Genomic DNA, 19863 nt, shown 5'->3' with positions numbered 1-19863 from the left:
TCCGGCGCGGGGACACGTCGGGGCAGTGTCCAGGCAGGATCAGGCCAGGATCTCCTGGATACGGAGAGGGATTTTCCCGGGAAGGTCGTGGCTGGTTCCTGGTCGGAGCTGCGTCGCTCCGGGGGGATGGGTTTTACCGGGACACTGGTAAAATCTGGGAATTACGGAATTATTTGGGTTGGGAAAACTCTCGGAGATGGAGTCCAGGCCTTCCCAGCGCTGCCGAAGCCACCCCTGATCCGTGTCCTACCAAATCCACAGGGATTTAAATCCATCCAGGAATGGGGACACTCCACCATTTTCCAGGGCCGGAAAACCCTTTCCATGAAGGAATTATTCCCAAAATCCCATAAATCATTCCCAATATCCCATAAACCTCCCCTGGCACAGCTGGAGGCCGCTGCCTCTCATCCCATCCCTCATTCCCTGGGAGAAGATCCCGATCCCACCCTCCTGGCAGGGAATTCCAGAGGGAGAAGCTCCCTCAGGATCCTCTTTTTTCCCAGGATTTTTCCCACCTCCAGCCCCTCCAAATCCTTGGAATGAGAGGCCACCACCCCAAACTCTGGGGTGGGTGACCCCAAATGTGGCCTTGACCCCTCCACCCTTTTTTGGGAAAGCCCCACTTTGGGCATTCCCAAAACGCTCATCCCATTCCATGGGCAATTCCATTCCCACCATCCCAAGAAGTCTCCGACCGTCCCAACCATTCCTCTTCCCATGGGAATTCCAGGGGAATGACAGGAAGGACAGGCCACGGCAGGATTTGGTGCACGGTTTATCAAAGCTGGGGGTGGGGGGGGAAAAAAAAAACCAAAAAATTTGGGAAAACTGCAGGAAAAACGCTGGGGAAAAGCCCGAATCGCCCGGTTCCCAACCGGAAGCACAAACCCCGCCGGAGCCGCGCGGTTTTGCCGGCGGCGCTCACACAAAACTTGGGAATAACGCAGCTGGAAGAGGCAACGTTCTCCAGGTTTGTGTCCCTTCCCGAGGCCGCCATCCTTGGAGCTGGGGGCCCCCCATCCCTCCCCGAATTCCCAAGGCTCCGGAAGCGGCTCCCGCTCGCCGTCGTTAAATAAACTCCGCCGTACAACTTCCAGGGGGAAAACGCCGGCGGGAATTCCGGCTCCCCCCACCCCCGAAAATCCGTGCGCTCCCGGCGCGCTCCAGGCCCCCGTCCCGCCGTGCCGCCCGCGGCCATCCGCGCTCAGAGGATGGATCCATGGACGCGCCGGGATGGATCCCGCCGGATCCGCGCCCTACCAAAACCCCTCTTTATTTTTCCAAGGAAAAACCCCAAAACCCCCCTTTTTTTTTTTTTTTTTTTTTTTTTTTTTTTTTTTTTTCCGAGGAAAACCCCACCGGATGCCTCCCGCCTTCCGAAGAGCGACGCGACACTGACAGACACGAGGCGGCTGCAGGAGGAGCGGGAAGAGGGAGAGCGGGGGGAAAAAATCCCAACGGGAGGCGCCGCCAGGAGCCGACTCCTCCCGGCATCCGGAATTTTCCACCTCATTCCGAGCACGGCTTGACCAGCTCGGCCTGGAGCTTGGCCTGGTCCACGGCGTCCAGAAGGTTCTTGGCGTCCACGGCCAGGGCGTGGGAAGCCGTCAGCATCTGCCGCTGGAATTCCGCGCTCAGGGAAGTGCCGGAATTCTGCTGCGCCAGGCGCATCTTGCTGATGAGGTTGGCCAGGTCCTTGTTGAGGAGCTTCTGGGTGCCCTCGATCTGGGAGGGAATTTTTTCAGGGAATTCCGGGGGGTTTTTTTTTTGGGGGGGGGAAATTTCCGGGAATGTCACCCCCCCAACCCCACCCCGCTGGCGGCGTTCCTACCTCGGTGCGGGAAGAGGACGGAAGGTTGGGAAGGATGTCGTCAACGCTCCCGATGAGCTTCCGTAGGGAAAGGCCGATGTTCTGCGGGAAGGAAGGGTTGGGATGGATCCAGGGGTGGATCCAGGGATGGATTCCTGCTGGGAATAGTTTGGGCGGCGGAGGGGAGGGTTCTGTCCGGGAGAGGGGAGTGGTGGGAGAATCTTCCAGGCATTGAGCCAAGGTGGAGCTGGGAATGTGGGAATTGCTCCCGCCATGGATCCAAGGATCCAAGGCAGGAGCAGGGAATGCTGGAGATTCCACCATGGATCCAAGGGAGGAGCTGGGAATGTGGGAATTGCTCCCACCATTGATCCAAGGATCCAAGGCAGGAGCTGGGAATGCTGGAGATTCCACCATGGATCCAAGGGAGCAACAGGGAATGTTGGAGACTCCACCATTGATCCAAGGATCCAAGGAAGGAATTAGAAATGTGGGAATTGGGTCCCACCATGGATCCAAGGATCCAAGAGAGCAACAGGGATTGTTGGAGATTCCACCGTTGCTCCAAGGATCATGGGAGGAGCTGGGAATGCTGGGATTGCTCCCGCCATGGATCCAAGGGAGGAACTGGGAATTGGTTCAAGGATCCCAAGGAGGAGAAGGAAGTACTGGAATTGCTCCCAGCATTGATCCCAAGATCCAAGGGAGGAGCTGGGAATGCTGGGATTGCTCCCGCCATGGATCCAAGGGAGGAACTGGGAATTGGTTCAAGGATCCCAAGGAGGAGAAGGAAGTACTGGAATTGCTCCCAGCATTGATCCCAAGATCCAAGGGAGCAACTGGGAATGTTGGAGACTCCACCATTGATCCAAGGATCCAAGGGAGGAGCCGGGAATGTGGGAATTGGTCCCACCATGGATCCCAAGATCCAAGGGAGGAGCTGGGAATGTGGGAATTGGTCCCACCATGGACCCCAAGATCCAAGGGAGGAGCTGGGAATGTGGGAATTGGTCCCACCATTGATCCCAAGATCCAAGAGAGCAACAGGGATTGTTGGAGATTCCACCGTGGATTCAAGGATCATGGGAGGAGCTGGGAATGTGGGAATTGGTCCCACTATGGATCCAAGGAAAGAGCTGGGGATTGGTTCAAGGATCCCAGGGAGGAGCCGGGAATGCTGGAATTGTTCCCACCATTGATCTCAAGATCCAAGGGAGAAACAGGAATGTTGGAGATTCTACCATTGATCCAAGGATTGTGGGAGGAGCCGGGAATGTGGGAATTGGGTCCCACCATGGATCCCAAGATCCAAGGGAGGAGCTGGGAATGCTGGAATTGCTCCCACCATGGATCCAAGGACCCAGCAGAGGAACAGGGAATGTTGGAGACTCCACCACTGATCCAAGGATCCAACGGAGGAGCAGCCGGAAATTTGGGAACCGCTCCCTCTCAGGGACACAGCCCCTCTCCCAAGATGGCAGGAGCCGCTCAGGAGGCTGATTCCCACCTCCCAGGGAATTCCAGGGAATTCCAGGGACTTGCTGCCTACCTTGACCACCAGGATGTATCCCTCGGGGGGCACCTGGCTGATCTGGTTCTTCAGCTGCAGCACGGCCCGCACCAGATCCATGACATTCCCGTAGACCGGATCGTCCGTGCGGTCCAGGTTGGCCGTGGGCGCCGGCTGGATGGGCTGAGGGGAAACAGGGATAACGGGATCGGAAATCCCGGGATCAGAAACCCCGGGAAAAACGGAAGATCGGCGCCTGCCCGCAGGGGTCGTGGTGGTCCCAGCCCTGGGGAAGGTGGGATGGGGCTTGGAGCAACCTGGGAGAGGGAATTATTCCATGTCCGTGGAATGGGGTGGGATTGGAGGTTCGTGGATCCCATCAAAAACCATTCCGGGATTCTGGGATCAAGGACGCTCAGGATCCATCCCCAGGGATTTTTATGGAATTTTATGGGGATGGAAAAGGGAAGGGAGACCCTTCCTGGAGATTCCAAGTGATGCCCCTGGATCCCGAAATTCCTTCTCCAGGAGGAATCGGGATGGGGATGGATCCAATGCCAGGCTGGGAGAGCTGGGAATGTGCAGCTGGATCAGGGAAGGATCCAGGGAATCCTTGGAGCCTTTTCCAGAGGCTCCAGGAGAGCTGGGATTTGGGCAAGGGCTGGAGGGCCAGGAGCCAGGGAATGGCTTCCAGTGGGAAAGGGGAGCTTGGGATGGTGGGATCTTGGGAAGGAATTCCCGGCTGGGCTGGAATTCCCAGAGAATCCCTGGCAGTGTCCAAGGAAGGATTTGGATGACCCTGGGATGTGGGAAGTGTCCCTGGGATCGTGGGATTGAAGGTCCGTGGATCCCATCCCAAACCATTCCGGGATTCTGGGATCAAGGACACTCAAGATCCATCCCCAGGGATTTTTATGGAATTCAGGGATGGAAAAGGGAAGGGAGACCCTTCCTGGAGTCCCCAGTTCCCAGGGAATTCCCTGGATCCTGAAATTCCTTCCCAGAGAGGAGCTGGGATGGGGATGGATCCAACTCAGGAGAGCTGGAGAGGGATTTGGGAAAAGGGCCTGGAATGGCAGGACAGGGAACGGCTCCCACCATGGCCACAGGGTCGGAATTTTGGGATCTTTGGAAGGAATTCCTGGCTGGGCTGGAATTCCCAGAGAATCCCTGGATCCCTGGGAATGTCCAAGGAAAGGTTGGATCACCCTGGGACGGTGGGAGGTGATTCCATGGAATGATCTTGAAGGTCCCTTCCCACCCAAACCATCCCGGAATTCTTTGGGAAATCCTGGTCAGCCCCGCTCAAGATCCCGATCCCACCCACGATCCCGATCCCGCCCGACCCCTCCGGAGCTGGGAATGGCCGGGAAATTCCCACCCCGCCGATTCCGGAGGCGGAAAAGGAGGATTGGGATCCGTCCCAGGACTCACCTGAGCCCCGAGTCTCGGAGGCTTCTGGGGCGGCCCCGTGAATTGCGCTGCGCCGGGAAGGAGGGAAAAGGAAGGAAAATCATTCCAGAGGATCCCGGGAAAACGTGGGAATGCCGCGGAATCCCGGGATCTCAGCCACGTCCCCCCACCCCCGGCCTTCCCGGCCCCGTCCCAGCTTCCCGCGGGATCCCCGATCCCGAATTTTTCGGGATGAACAGCTCGGGGGAAAATGGGATTTCACTGGTGGAGCATCCAGGGGGAAACGGTTCCAGGCGGGAATTGCGGGGTGGGAAGCGGCAGGAACTCACTGTAATCCGTCTCCTTCTCCGGGAGGAGCTGAGCAGGGGGGAAAAAGCGGGAATTAGAGGCCCCGAAATTCGGGAGGGAGGGAGGAGGAGCCCCAAAATTTGGGAGGGAGGGAGGAGGAGCCCCAAAATTCGGGAGGGAGGGAGGGAAGAAAGAGGAGCTCCAAAATTTGGGATGGAGGGAGGAGGAGCCCCAAAATTTGGGATGGAGGGAGGAGAAGCCCCAAAATTCAGGATGGAGAAGGAGGGAAAAGGGGGGAAAATGGGAAAAGAAGGAGGGGAAGGGGAAAAAAGAGGGGAAAAATGGGGAAAAAGAGGGGGAAAAGGGGAAAAATAGGGAAAAAAGGAGGGGAAAAAGATGGGGGAAATGGGGAAAAAAGGGGGAAAGGGGAAAAATGGGGAAAAGGGGGAAAAATAAATGGGAAAAAGGGGAGGGAAAAGGGGAAAAATGGGGAAAAAAAAGGGGGAAAATGGGGAAAAAAGAGGGAAAAGGGGACAAAGAGGGGGGAAAGGGGGAAAAATGGGGAAAAAAGGGGGGAAATGGGGAAAAGGGGGAAAAGGGGAGGGAAAGGGGAAAAATGGGGAAAAAAAAGTGGGAAAAGGGGGAAGAATGGGAAAAAAGGAGGGAAAAGGGGAAAAATGGGGGAAAAGGGGGGAATAAAGGAGGGGAAAATGGGGAAAAGGGGAGGGAAAAGGGCAAAAATAGGGAAAAAAGGAAGGGAAAAGGGGGAAGAATGGGAAAAAAGGAGGGAAAAGGGGAAAAATGGGGGAAAAGGGGGGAATAAAGGAGGGGAACGGGGAAAAAAGTGAGAAAAGGAGAAAATGGGGAAAATGAGAAAAAAGGAGGAAAAAGAGGAAAAATTGAAGGAAAAGGGGAAAAAGGGAAGAATAAAGGGAGGAAAAGGGGAAAAAAGGAGGAAAAGGGAAAAGGTGAAGAATAACGGGAGGGAAAAAGGGGAAATGGGGAAAAAGGAGGAAAAAGGGGAGGGAAAAGGGAGAAAATGGGGAAAAAAGGAGGAAAGGGGAGGGAAGGGAGGAAAAAAAGGAGGAAAAAGGGAAGGGAAAATGGAGAAAATGGGTAAAAAAGGAGGAAAAGGGAGGAAAGGGGAGGGAAGGGAGGAAAAAAAGGAGGAAAAAGGGAAATGAAAGAGAAAGGGGGAAAAAGAAAAAGGGAAAATGAGGAAAGAAAGGAGAAAAAGGGGAAGATGGGAGGGAAAAGGGAGAAAAGGAAGGGAAAGGGGAAAAATGGAAGAAAAAAGGGAGGGAAAAAAGGGGAAAGCAGAGAAAAAGGGAAAATGAGGAAAAAAGGGGGAAATGGGAGGGAAAAAGTTGGAAAATGAGAAAAAAGGGAGTGAAAAAAGGGTAAAAGGAAGGAAAAAATGGGGGAAAGGGAAGAATAAAGGGAGGAAAAGAGGAAAAAAGGAGGAAAAGGGAAAAAGAGAAGAATAAAGGGGGGGAAAAGGGGAAAAAGGAGAAAAAGGGAAATAATGAGGAAAAGGGAAGAATAAATGGGGGGAAAGGAAAAAGGAGGAAAAGGGAAAAAGGGAGAAAGAGAAGAATAAAAGGAGGGAAAAGGGGAGAAAAGGAGAAAAAGGGAAATAATGAGGAAAAGGGAAGAATAAATGGGGAAAAAGTGGAAAAGGGGGGAAAGGAAAAAGGAGGGGAAAAAGGGGAAAATGGGAGGAGAAAAGGGAAAAATAAGGAAAATTGGGAATGGGGGGGAAAGAGGGAAAAAGGGGAAAATGGAGGGGAAAGGGAAAAATAAGGAAAATTGGGAAAGGGGAAAATGGGGGGGGGAAAGGGAAGAATAAATGGAGGAAAAATGGGAAAAATGAGGGGGGGGTAAGGGGGGACAACCCATCCCATCCCAACCCATCCCACCGCGGAATTCTTCAGCAATCCCCAAACCGGATCCACGCTGGGATTCCCGCTCCTTTCCCGGATTTCCGAGGGATATTTTGGGATGGCGGGGGGGGTCTCACCAGGCTCTGGACCTCCTGGCGGAGCCAGCGGTGATCCTCCAGCATCTCCTTCTGCTGGCGCTCCATGGCGCGCTCCACGCGGAGCCGCTCCAGCTCCAGCAGCTGCTGCGCCTCCTCGCGGCTGCCCGGACGCTGGAAATCCTCCTCCTGCGAGATTCCCGGGAAAAGGGAACAGCAAAAAAATTGGGATTGGGGGTCTGGGGGGAGCAGCACAGAGGGGGGTTGATATTGAAAATGGGGGAAAAGGGGGGGAAATGGAGGAAAGGAGAAATGTGGGGAAAAGGGGAAAAAAGGGGAAAAGGAGAAAAAGGGGAAAGAGGGAAAGGGGGGAAAAGGGAAAATGGGGGGGAAGTGGGGGAAAGGAGAAATGGGGGGAAAAGGAGAAATGGGGAAAGGGAAAAGGGGGGAAGGGAGAATGAGAAAAAAGGGAGAATAGGAAGAAAAGGGGGGAAATGGGGATAAAGGGGGGGAAAGGGGGAAAATGAGGAAAAAGGGGGGAAAAGGGAAAATGGGGGGAAAGTGGGGGAAAGGAGAAATGGGGGGAAAAGGAGAAAAAGGGGAAAAGGGGGAAAAAGGGGGGAAAAGGGGGGAAGGGAGAAAAAGGGGAAAAAAGGTGGGAAAAGGGTGAAATGGGGAAAATGAGAAAAAAGGGGAAAAGGGAGAATAGGAAGAAAAAGGGGGAAAAGGAGAAAAAGGGGAAAAGAGGCGAAATGGAGAAAAAATGAGAAAAAAGGAGAAAAGGAGAAAAAAGTGAAACTGGGGAGAAAAGGGAGAAAAATGGGGAAAAAGAGGAAAAGGGGGAAAGGATAAATGGGGGGAAAAGGGGAAAAGGTGGAAAAGGGAGGGAAAAGGGAGGGAAAAGAAGAAAAAAGTGAAAGTGGGGAGAAAAGGGAGAATAGGGAGAAAAATGGGGAAAGTGGCGGAAAAGGGGGAAAATGGGGGAAATTTGGAATGGGGATAAAAAGGGAAAAAGGGGAAAAGGAGGGAAATGGGGAAAAATGAGAAAAAAGGAGAAAAGGGAGAATAGGAAGAAAAAGGGGGGAAAGGAGAAATGGGGAAAAGGGGAAAAATGGGGATAAAGGGGGAAAAAAGGGGAAAGAAAGGAAAAAAGGAGAAACTGGGGAGAATAGGGAGAAAAATGGGAAAAATGGGGGAAAAGTGGGGGAAAGGAGAAATGGGGGAAAAGGGGAAAATGGGGGAAAATGAGAAATAAGAGAAAAAAAGGGAAAAATGGGGAGAAAAGGGGAAGAGGAGGTGAAAGGGGAAAAAGGAGGAAAAAGGAGAAATGGGGAGAAAAGCGAAGAAAATGGAAAAAGGGGAAAAAGGGGGGATAAAGGAGAAAAAAAGGAGAAAAAGGGGGAAAAACAGGATAAAGGGGGAAAAGCAGGAGAAAAGGGAAAAATAGGAAAAAAGGGAAGATGGGGGAAACGGGGAAAATGGGGAGAAAAATGGGGGAAAATGGGGAGAAAAAGGGGGAAAATGGGAAAAGAACGTGAAAGGGGGAAAAGGTGGGAAAAAAGAGGGAAAAAGTGGAGGGGGAAAAGGGAGAAAATGGGGGAAGGGGGGTAAAATAGGTGGGAAAAATGGGGAAAAGTAGGGGAAAATAGGGAAAAATCGGGAAATTGGATTTCCAGCAAGGAGAGGCAACCACGGCATTCCCGGCACAGCAGCTCGGAGCATCCCAGCTCCCGGGAGAAATTTTGGGATCGCAACCAGCTGGAAAATCGCCCTCCGGAATTTCGGGCGGGATCCCGAGGCAGGAGCAGCCAGAAAAGCCTCGTTTTTTGGGAAGGCCATCCCAAAAAAATCCAGGATACGGGGAGGGGAAACACGGGGACGTCGCGAAGATGGGGATGGGATTCCGTTGGGAACGGGATTTGTCGATCCAACGGATCCAAGGTGGAGCAGGGAGCGGCGGGAAGCAGCGGCGGGAAGCGGCGGCGGGAAGCGGATCCCAAAAATGGGATGGAATTTTGAGGGTTGGGGAGGCCTCCGGATGCCGAATCCCAACGGGAAGAGGATCCCAAAAACGGGATAATTTTTGAGGATTGGGAAGACCTCTGGATTCCAAATCCCAGTGAGAAGTGGATCCCAATGGATCCCAAAAACAGGAGGATTTTTGAGGATTGGGGAGGCCTCTGGATGCCGAATCCCAACAGGAAGAGGATCCCAAAAACGGGACAATTTTTGAGGATTGGGAATGCCAAATCCCAGTGGGAAGCACATCCCAAAAATGAGGCTTGGGGAAGACCTCTGGATGCCGAATCCCAATGGGAAGTGGATCCCAGTGGATCCCAAAAACGGGAGGATTTTTGAGGATTTGGATGATCACCGGATGCTGAATCCCAACGGGAAGAGGATCCCAAAAAACGGGACAATTTTTGAGGATTGGGGAGGCCTCCGAATGCTGAATCCCAATGGGAAGTGGATCCCAATGGATACCAAAAACGGGACAATTTCTGAGGACTGGGAAGGCCTCTGGATGCTGAATCCCAACAGGAAGAGGATCCCAAAAATGGGACAATTTCTGAGGATTGGGAATTCCTCCAGATGCCAAATCCCAGTGGGAAGCACATCCCAAAAACGAGGCTTTGGGAAGGCCTCTGGATGCCGGATCCCAGTGGGAAGTGGATCCCAAAAATGGGACAATTTTTGAGGATTGGGAAGGCCTCTGGATGCCGGATCCCAGTGGGAAGTGGATCCCAAAAATGGGACAATTTCTGAGGATTGGGAATTCCTCCAGATGCCAAATCCCAGTGGGAAGCACATCCCAAAAACGAGGCTTTGGGAAGACCTCTGGATGCCGAATCCCAGTGGGAAGTAGATCCCAGTGGATCCCAAAAACGGGAGGATTTTTGAGGATTTGGATGACCACCGGATGCTGAATCCCAGTGGGAAGTGGATCCCAGTGGATCCCAAAAACGGGAGGATTTTTGAGGATTTGGATGACCACCGGATGATGAATCCCAACGGGAAGAGGATCCCAAAAATGGGACAATTTTTGAGGATTGGGAAGGCCTCTGGATGCCGGATCCCAGTGGGAAGTGGATCCCAAAAATGGGACAATTTTTGAGGATCGGGAATTCCTCCGGATGCCGAATCCCAACGGGACAATTTTTGAGGATCGGGAATTCCTCCGGATGCCGAATCCCAACGGGACAATTTTTGAGGATCGGGAATTCCTCCGGATGCCGAATCCCAACGGGACAATTTTTGAGGATCGGGAATTCCTCCGGATGCCGAATCCCAACGGGACAATTTTTGAGGATCGGGAATTCCTCCGGATGCCGAATCCCAACGGGACAATTTTTGAGGATCGGGAATTCCTCCGGATGCCGAATCCCAACGGGACAATTTTTGAGGATCGGGAATTCCTCCGGATGCCGAATCCCAACGGGACAATTTTTGAGGATCGGGAATTCCTCCGGATGCCGAATCCCAACGGGACAATTTTTGAGGATCGGGAATTCCTCCGGATGCCGAATCCCAACGGGACAATTTTTGAGGATCGGGAATTCCTCCGGATGCCGAATCCCAACGGGACAATTTTTGAGGATCGGGAATTCCTCCGGATGCCGAATCCCAACGGGACAATTTTTGAGGATCGGGAATTCCTCCGGATGCCGAATCCCAACGGGACAATTTTTGAGGATCGGGAATTCCTCCGGATGCCGAATCCCAACGGGACAATTTTTGAGGATCGGGAATTCCTCCGGATGCCGAATCCCAACGGGACAATTTTTGAGGATCGGGAATTCCTCCGGATGCCGAATCCCAACGGGACAATTTTTGAGGATCGGGAATTCCTCCGGATGCCGAATCCCAACGGGACAATTTTTGAGGATCGGGAATTCCTCCGGATGCCGAATCCCAACGGGACAATTTTTGAGGATCGGGAATTCCTCCGGATGCCGAATCCCAACGGGACAATTTTTGAGGATCGGGAATTCCTCCGGATGCCGAATCCCAACGGGACAATTTTTGAGGATCGGGAATTCCTCCGGATGCCGAATCCCAACGGGACAATTTTTGAGGATCGGGAATTCCTCCGGATGCCGAATCCCAACGGGACAATTTTTGAGGATCGGGAATTCCTCCGGATGCCGAATCCCAACGGGACAATTTTTGAGGATCGGGAATTCCTCCGGATGCCGAATCCCAACGGGACAATTTTTGAGGATCGGGAATTCCTCCGGATGCCGAATCCCAACGGGACAATTTTTGAGGATCGGGAATTCCTCCGGATGCCGAATCCCAACGGGACAATTTTTGAGGATCGGGAATTCCTCCGGATGCCGAATCCCAACGGGACAATTTTTGAGGATCGGGAATTCCTCCGGATGCCGAATCCCAACGGGACAATTTTTGAGGATCGGGAATTCCTCCGGATGCCGAATCCCAACGGGACAATTTTTGAGGATCGGGAATTCCTCCGGATGCCGAATCCCAACGGGACAATTTTTGAGGATCGGGAATTCCTCCGGATGCCGAATCCCAACGGGACAATTTTTGAGGATCGGGAATTCCTCCGGATGCCGAATCCCAACGGGACAATTTTTGAGGATCGGGAATTCCTCCGGATGCCGAATCCCAACGGGACAATTTTTGAGGATCGGGAATTCCTCCGGATGCCGAATCCCAACGGGACAATTTTTGAGGATCGGGAATTCCTCCGGATGCCGAATCCCAACGGGACAATTTTTGAGGATCGGGAATTCCTCCGGATGCCGAATCCCAACGGGACAATTTTTGAGGATCGGGAATTCCTCCGGATGCCGAATCCCAACGGGACAATTTTTGAGGATCGGGAATTCCTCCGGATGCCGAATCCCAACGGGACAATTTTTGAGGATCGGGAATTCCTCCGGATGCCGAATCCCAACGGGACAATTTTTGAGGATCGGGAATTCCTCCGGATGCCGAATCCCAACGGGACAATTTTTGAGGATCGGGAATTCCTCCGGATGCCGAATCCCAACGGGACAATTTTTGAGGATCGGGAATTCCTCCGGATGCCGAATCCCAACGGGACAATTTTTGAGGATCGGGAATTCCTCCGGATGCCGAATCCCAACGGGACAATTTTTGAGGATCGGGAATTCCTCCGGATGCCGAATCCCAACGGGACAATTTTTGAGGATCGGGAATTCCTCCGGATGCCGAATCCCAACGGGACAATTTTTGAGGATCGGGAATTCCTCCGGATGCCGAATCCCAACGGGACAATTTTTGAGGATCGGGAATTCCTCCGGATGCCGAATCCCAACGGGACAATTTTTGAGGATCGGGAATTCCTCCGGATGCCGAATCCCAACGGGACAATTTTTGAGGATCGGGAATTCCTCCGGATGCCGAATCCCAACGGGACAATTTTTGAGGATCGGGAATTCCTCCGGATGCCGAATCCCAACGGGACAATTTTTGAGGATCGGGAATTCCTCCGGATGCCGAATCCCAACGGGACAATTTTTGAGGATCGGGAATTCCTCCGGATGCCGAATCCCAACGGGACAATTTTTGAGGATCGGGAATTCCTCCGGATGCCGAATCCCAACGGGACAATTTTTGAGGATCGGGAATTCCTCCGGATGCCGAATCCCAACGGGACAATTTTTGAGGATCGGGAATTCCTCCGGATGCCGAATCCCAACGGGACAATTTTTGAGGATCGGGAATTCCTCCGTTTTGGGATATGTTGGGATATTTTGGGGTATTTTAGGATATTTTGGGATATTTTGGGATATTCTGGCCTCCCAGGTGCGGGAATTGTCCCGGGATTGGGATCGGCCTCGTCCTACAAGTGGGCTTGGGATATTCTGGGCTATTTCAGAATATTTTGGGATATTTTGGGATATTTGGGGGTATTTTAGGATATTTTGGGATATTCTGGCCTCCAAAGAGCAGGAATTGGTCTGGGAGCTGTCCCTGGATCGGGATCGGCCCTATCCTAAAAATGGGCTTGGAATATTCTGGGATATTTTGGGATATTTTGGAATATTTTGGGATATTTTGGGATATGTTGGGATATTTTGGGGTATTTTGGGATATTCTGGCCTCCGAAGAGCGGGAATTGTGCTAGAAGCTGTCCCCGGATCGGGATTGGCCCTATCCTAAAAGTGGGCTTGGAATATTCTGGGATATTGTGGGATATGTTGGGATATTTTGGGATATGTTGGGATATTTTGGGGTATTTTAGGATATTTTGGAATATTCTGGCCTCCAAAGAGCAGGAATTGTGCCAGGAGTCGTCCTGGGATCGGGATCGGTCTCATCCTAAAAGTGGGCTAGGGATATTCTGGGATATTTTGGGATATTATGGAATATTTTGGCATCTTTTGGGATATGTTGGGATATTTTGGGGTATTTTAGGATATTTTGGGATATTTTGGGATATTCTGGCCTCCCGGGAGCGGGAATTGTCCCGGGGTCGGGATCGGCCTCGTTCCAAAAATGGGCTTGTAATATTCTGGGATATTTTGGGATATTTTGGAATGTTTTGGGGTATTTTAGGATATTTTGGGATATTTTTGAATATTCTGGCCTACAAAGAGTGGGAATTGTGCCAGGAGCCGTCCTGGATTGGGATTGGCCTCATCCTAAAAGTAGGCTTGGAATATTTTCGGATATTTTTGGGATATTTTGGGATATTCTGGCCTCCAAAGAGCGGGAATTGTGCCAGGAGCCATCTTGGATCAGGTTCAGGCTCGTCCTAATATTCCAGCTTGGAATATTATGGGATATTTTTGAATATTCTGGAATATTCTGGCCTCCAAAGAGCAGGAATTGCGCCGGGAGCCGTCCCCGGGATCGGGCTCGTCCTAAAAGTGGGCTCAGGATATTTTGGGATATTTTGGGATATCGGGAATAACTCCTGCATGGAAAACCCCTCCAGCCCTGGAGAGCGGTGGGTGAATGCCCGGAATTCCTGGATGGATTCAAATCCACATGGATTCTGGGGAGGGGGGACGCAGATCCGGGGTGGGATTGGTCGGACTCCAAGGTCTCCAAGAGCTTTTCCAACCTCAACAATTCCGGGATTCCCTGACGGACACAACCCGGAGCCGGAAGCACCTCCGATCCCAAAATCCACGGGATTCCCGCGATCTCCCGTCCTCAACCCCCGCCCAAATCCCGGAATTCCTCACCTGGAATTGCAGCTTGGGAGCCAGGAGGTTATTCTGGGATGGCGGCTTGTACACGGGCCTGCTGGGCTGCGGGAATGGGGAAGAAAGGCGGGAATTCCTCCGGAATCCCGTCCGGGAAATCCCGGGTTTCGGCGCCGCCGAGGGCCCCGCCCCGTCCCAACCTTGGGAGGCGGCTCCTGGAATGCCGGCGGCTCCAGGATTTTGGGAGGGCGGTGCCGGTTGTTCCTCTCCTGCTCCTTGGCCAGCTCCTTCTCCATCAGGTAAATGTCACTGCGGGGAGGGGACACGGGGGTGACATCCCGGGAATTCCCGTCTTGGAGACCCTTTGGAGGGTCTCTAAACCCAAACTTTTCCATAAAAACTCCCGATCCCAAGTTTTTCCCAGCTCCTTCCTCCACGTTCCCACCTCTCCATCCCACGTCCCGGCCTTGGAGTCACTTTGGAGTGTTTTGATTCCCAGGAAAGGCTCCGAACCCCAAATTTTCCACAAAAACTCCCAATCCCACACTTTTCCCAGATTTTCCTTCCAGATTCCCAGCAATCCATCTCTCCACGGATCCTCCAGAATTCCCTTTGGAGTTGGAATGTTTCACTTCCCGGGAAAGGCTCTGAACCCAAACTTTTCCATAAAAACTCTGGATCCCAAGCTTTTCCCAGCTTTTCACCCCCAGGATTCCCACCCATTCCATGGGTCCTCCAGCATTCCAGGCTCACCTCAGGCTGCAGAGCAGCTCCTGGAATTTGGGCTTGGAGGAGCCTTGGAGACCCTTTGGAATGGGAGCGATCACTCCCCAGCAAGACCCAAACTCTCCCGCAAAATCTCCCGATCCCAAACTTCTCCAAGCTTTTCCCCCGCAACATTCCCCCCCCTTCCGTGGTTCCTCCAGCATTCCAGGCTCACCTCAGGCTGCAAAGCAGCTCCTGGAATTTGGGCTTGGAGAAGCCTTGGAGACCCTCTGGAGACCCTTTCCCGGGAAGCAAAGCCCTTCCATCCCAAGCCCAAACTTTTCCATAAAATCTCCCAATTCCAAAGCTTTTCCCAGATTGTTCCTCCTCATTCCCACCTCTCCATCCCACTCCAGAATTCCCAGCCTTGGAGACCTTTTGGAGTTGGAGTGTTTTGATTCCCAGGTAAGGCTCTGAACCCAAACTTTTCCATAAAAACTCTGGATCCCAAGCTTTTCCAAGCTTTTCCCCCGCAACATTCCCACCCCTTCCGTGGTCCCTCCAGCATTCCAGGCTCACCTCAGGCTGCAGACCAGCTCCTGGAATTTGGGCCTTTCCCCGGGATCGTAGTCCCAGCAGCGCGTCATGAGCGTGTAGAGCACGGGCGGGCACAGGTCGGGTTTGGGAAGCCGATCCCCCTTTTCCAGGACTCCGATCACATCCTTGTTTTCCAGCCAGAAGAACGGCTGCTTCCCGTAGCTCAGGATCTCCCACATGCACACGGCTGCGGGAGCGACCGGGACAGCCTCAGGCCACCAGAATTCCCGGGAATCCGCCCCTTCCCGGGGGTTTTTTTTGGGAATCTGGTGGCACTTTGTGGTGGGATACACAGAATTCCTGATTCCAGAGGGGTTGGAGGTTGGGATTTTTTTGCAGTGGGGAGAGTTTAGCTCATCCCAGAACTTCCCTGAAATCCCTGGATGAGGAGGAGGAAGCGCCTGGAATTTGGATGGGTGAATGGAAGCCCTTCCCTAGGATGGCTTCTCCCAGGGGAAAAAATTGGGATGATCTGGAGCTGGGAAGAAAGTCGGGAAATTCCGGAGCGGGATTTGTCCTTGGGCGTGCCACGGGAAAGGGATCAGCCCTGGGATTCTGCTCCATGCCATGGGAATTAGGTGAATCCCAGAATCCCACGCCATGGGGAAGGGATCAATCCTGGGATCCCGCTCCACGATGGTGAATTCCGGGATCCCACTCTGAATCCCAGGATCCCATTCCATGCCACAAGAAGAGGATCAATCCCGGGATCCCACCCCATGAGGATGAATTAATTCTGGGATCCCACTCTGAATCCCAGGATCCCACCCCACCCCATGGGAAGAGGATCAATCCCAGGATCCCATTCCATGCCATGGGAATCGCATGAATCCCAGGATCCCACTCCACATCACGGGAAGTGGATCAATCCTGGGATCCCACTCCACGATGATGAATTCCAGGATCCCACTCTGAATCCCAGGATCCCACCCCTCAGGAAGCAAATCAATGCCAGGATCCCAGGTCATGCCATGGGAAGCGGATCAATCCCAGGATCCCACCCCACGATGCTGAATCCCAGGATCCCACCCCTCAGGAAGCAAATCAATGCCAGGATCCCAGGTCATGCCATGGGAAGCGGATCAATCCCAGGATCCCACCCCATGATGATGAATCCCGGGATCCCCCTCTGAATCCCAGGATCCTGCTCCATGCCATGGGAAACAGATCAATCCTGGGATCCCATTCCATTCCACAGGAAGTGAATCAATCCCAGGATCCCACTCCACACCATGGCAAGTGGATCAATCCCAGGATCCCATTCCACGATGAATTCCAGGATCCCCCTCTGAATCCCACATCTTGGGAAGCGGATCAATCCCAGGATCCCATTCCATTCCACCGGAAGCGGATCACTCCCGGGATCCCACCCCACCATGCTGAATCCCAGAATCCCACTCTGAATCACAGGATCCTGCTCCATGCCATGGGAAGCAGATCAATACCAGGATCCCAATCCATTCCACCGGAAGCGGATCAATCCCAGGATCCCACCCCATGATGATGAATCCCGGGATCCCCCTCTGAATCCCAGGATCCCACCCCACATTTTGGCAAGCGGATCAACCCCAGGATCCCATTCCATGCCATGGGAAGCAGATCAATCCCAGGATCCCATTCCACTCCACCGGAAGCGGATCAATCCCAGGATCCCACCCCATGATGATGAATCCCGGGATCCCCCTCTGAATCCCAGGATCCCACCCCACATCCTGGGAAGCGGATCACTCCCAGGATCCCACCCCACCATGCTGAATCCCGGGATCCCCCTCTGAATCCCAGGATCCCACCCCACATTTTGGCAAGCGGATCAACCCCAGGATCCCATTCCATGCCATGGGAAGCAGATCAATCCCAGGATCCCATTCCACTCCACCGGAAGCGGATCAATCCCAGGATCCCACCCCATGATGATGAATCCCGGGATCCCCCTCTGAATCCCAGGATCCCACCCCACATTTTGGGAAGCGGATCACTCCCGGGATCCCACCCCACCATGCTGAATCCCGGGATCCCCCCCTGAATCCCAGGATCCCGGCACGCACCGAACATCCAGACGTCGCTGGCCGTGGTGAAGCGCCGGAAGTTGATGGATTCCGGCGACATCCACTTGATGGGCAGGCGGGTGACGGAAGCTGGAATGACCCCGGAATGATCCCGAGATCCGCCCCCCGTTCCCCCCGCGCCATCCCGAGGGACCCCACGGGATCCCCGATCCCACGGGATCCCACCTTTGTAGTATTCCTCATCCTCGATGTAGCGGGAGAGGCCGAAGTCTCCGAGCTTGACGCATTCCGGGGAGGCCACCAGGATGTTCCTGACGGCGATGTCCCTGCGGCGACGGGATAACGGGATAACGCGATATTGGGATAACGGGATAACGGGATACGGGATGTGGGACGGGGGATTTGGGATATCGGGATAATGGGATTTGGGATTTGGGATAATGGGATTTGGGATAATGGAGAGGAGAGGCCACCAGGATGTTCCTGACGGCGATGTCCCTGCGGCGACGGGATAACGCGATATCGGGATAATGGGATAATGGGATACGGGATTTGGGATGTGGGATAGGGGATTTGGGATTTGGGATAATGGGATTTGGGATAATGGAGAGGAGAGGCCACCAGGATGTTCCTGACGGGGACGGGATGTCCCTGCGGGGACGGGATAACGGGATAACGGGATAGGGGATTTGGGATTTGGGATATGGGAAAATGGGATTTGGGATAATGGAGAGGAGAGGACACCAGGATGTTCCTGACGCCATGTCCCTGCGGGGACGGGATAACGGGATATCGGGATAATGGGATATGGGATTTGGGATTTGGGATAATGGAGAGGAGAGGACACCAGGATGTTCCTGACGGCGATGTCCCTGCAGGGACGGGATAATTGGGACATGGGATATGATAATGGAGAGGAGAGGCCACCAGGATGTTCCTGACGGCGATGTCCCTGCGGGGACGGGATATTGGGATAACGGGATAACAATGGGATACAGGATTTGGGATTTGGGATAATGGGATGTGGGAAAATGGGATTTGGGATAATGGAGAGGAGAGGCCACCAGGATGTTCCTGACGGCGATGTCCCTGCGGGGACGGGATAACGGGATAACAACGGGATAACGGGATAACGGGATTTGGGACAGGGGATTTGGGATTCGGGATAATGGGATAATGGGATTTGGGATAATGGGAAAATGGGATTTGGGATAATGGAGAGGAGAGGCCACCAGGATGTTCCTGACGGCGATGTCCCTGCGGGGACGGGATAATGGGATAACGGGATAACGGGATTTGGGATATGGGATGGGGGATAATGGGATACGGGACTTGGAATTTGGGATAATGGGATAATGGGATTTCGGATAATGGGATAATGGGATTTGGGATAATGGGATTTGGGATATGATAATGGAGAGAAGAGGCCACCATGATGTTCCTGATGGCGATGTCCCTGCGGGGACGCGATATTGGGATAACGGGATAGGGGATAAAGGGATAGGGGATAATGGGATTTGGGATATGGAATAGGGGATTTGGGATAATGGGATTTGGGATAATGGAGAGGAGAGGACACCAGGATGTTCCTGACAGCGATGTCCCTGCGGGGACGCGATATCGGGATACGGGATTTGGGATAATGGGATACGGGACTTGGGATTTGGGATAATGGGATAATGGGATTTCGGATATGGAAGAGGGGATTTGGGATAATGGGATTTGGGATATGATAATGGAGAGGAGAGGCCACCAGGATGTTCCTGACAGTGATGTCCCTGCGGGGCCAGGAGATGGGATATTGGGATATGGGGATTTGGGATTTAGGATATGGGATTTGGGATAAGGGATATGGGATATCGGGATAATGGGATCCAGGGGTGGGGATGGGATAATGGATGGGATGGGATTTGGGATATGGGATTTGGGATATAGGATTTGGGTTAGGGGATAGGGGATATGGGACGGGATGTGGTGATAGGATGGGATAATGGGATGGGATGGAGAGAAGGGATGGAGATGGGGGATGGGATTGATGGAATGGAATGGGATAATGGCTTGGGATATGATTTGGGATTGGGATTGGGATGGAGAGAAGGGAGATGAGATGGAATGGGATGGGGTAATGGGACGGGGTGGGACAATGGGATGGGGTGGGATGGGATGGGATGGGATTTGGGATATGGGATGGGATGTGATAATGGGATGATCGGATGATGGGATAATGGGATAATGGGATGATGGGGTAATGGGATAATGGGATAATGGGATAATGGGATAATGGGATAATGGGGTAATGGGGTAATGGGATAATGGGATAATGGGATGGGATCCCTGGGATGGGATGGACGCGGATGGGACGCAGAAGAAGAACCCCAACCGCCCAAGGCAGCCCCGAAGACCCC

General features: G+C 53.1%; 1 protein-coding gene across 1 annotated transcript in view; it reads right to left on the bottom strand.

The window, feature by feature from the left end:
- Positions 1-1306: 1306 nt before the first annotated feature.
- LOC121341216 (protein-tyrosine kinase 2-beta-like) overlaps positions 1307-19863 on the bottom strand; it is a gene marked incomplete at its 5' end in the record, with an annotated part of 32019 nt that continues 13462 nt past the window's right edge. Inside the window, 11 exons of the mRNA XM_041414559.1 lie at positions 1307-1728; positions 1835-1915; positions 3363-3506; positions 4758-4804; positions 5066-5093; positions 6982-7191; positions 14190-14255; positions 14351-14459; positions 15435-15639; positions 17498-17587; positions 17684-17784. Of these exons, the coding sequence (XP_041270493.1) occupies positions 1513-1728; positions 1835-1915; positions 3363-3506; positions 4758-4804; positions 5066-5093; positions 6982-7191; positions 14190-14255; positions 14351-14459; positions 15435-15639; positions 17498-17587; positions 17684-17784 (1297 nt within the window). The remainder of the gene's footprint in view (positions 1729-1834; positions 1916-3362; positions 3507-4757; positions 4805-5065; positions 5094-6981; positions 7192-14189; positions 14256-14350; positions 14460-15434; positions 15640-17497; positions 17588-17683; positions 17785-19863) is intronic.

Source organism: Onychostruthus taczanowskii, unplaced genomic scaffold (assembly GCF_017590055.1).
Source record: "Onychostruthus taczanowskii isolate IOZ18803 unplaced genomic scaffold, ASM1759005v1 scaffold459, whole genome shotgun sequence".
NCBI lineage: Eukaryota > Metazoa > Chordata > Aves > Passeriformes > Passeridae > Onychostruthus > Onychostruthus taczanowskii.
Note: the sequence above shows the minus strand (reverse complement) of the source record. Positions and strands in the feature narration are given on the sequence as shown.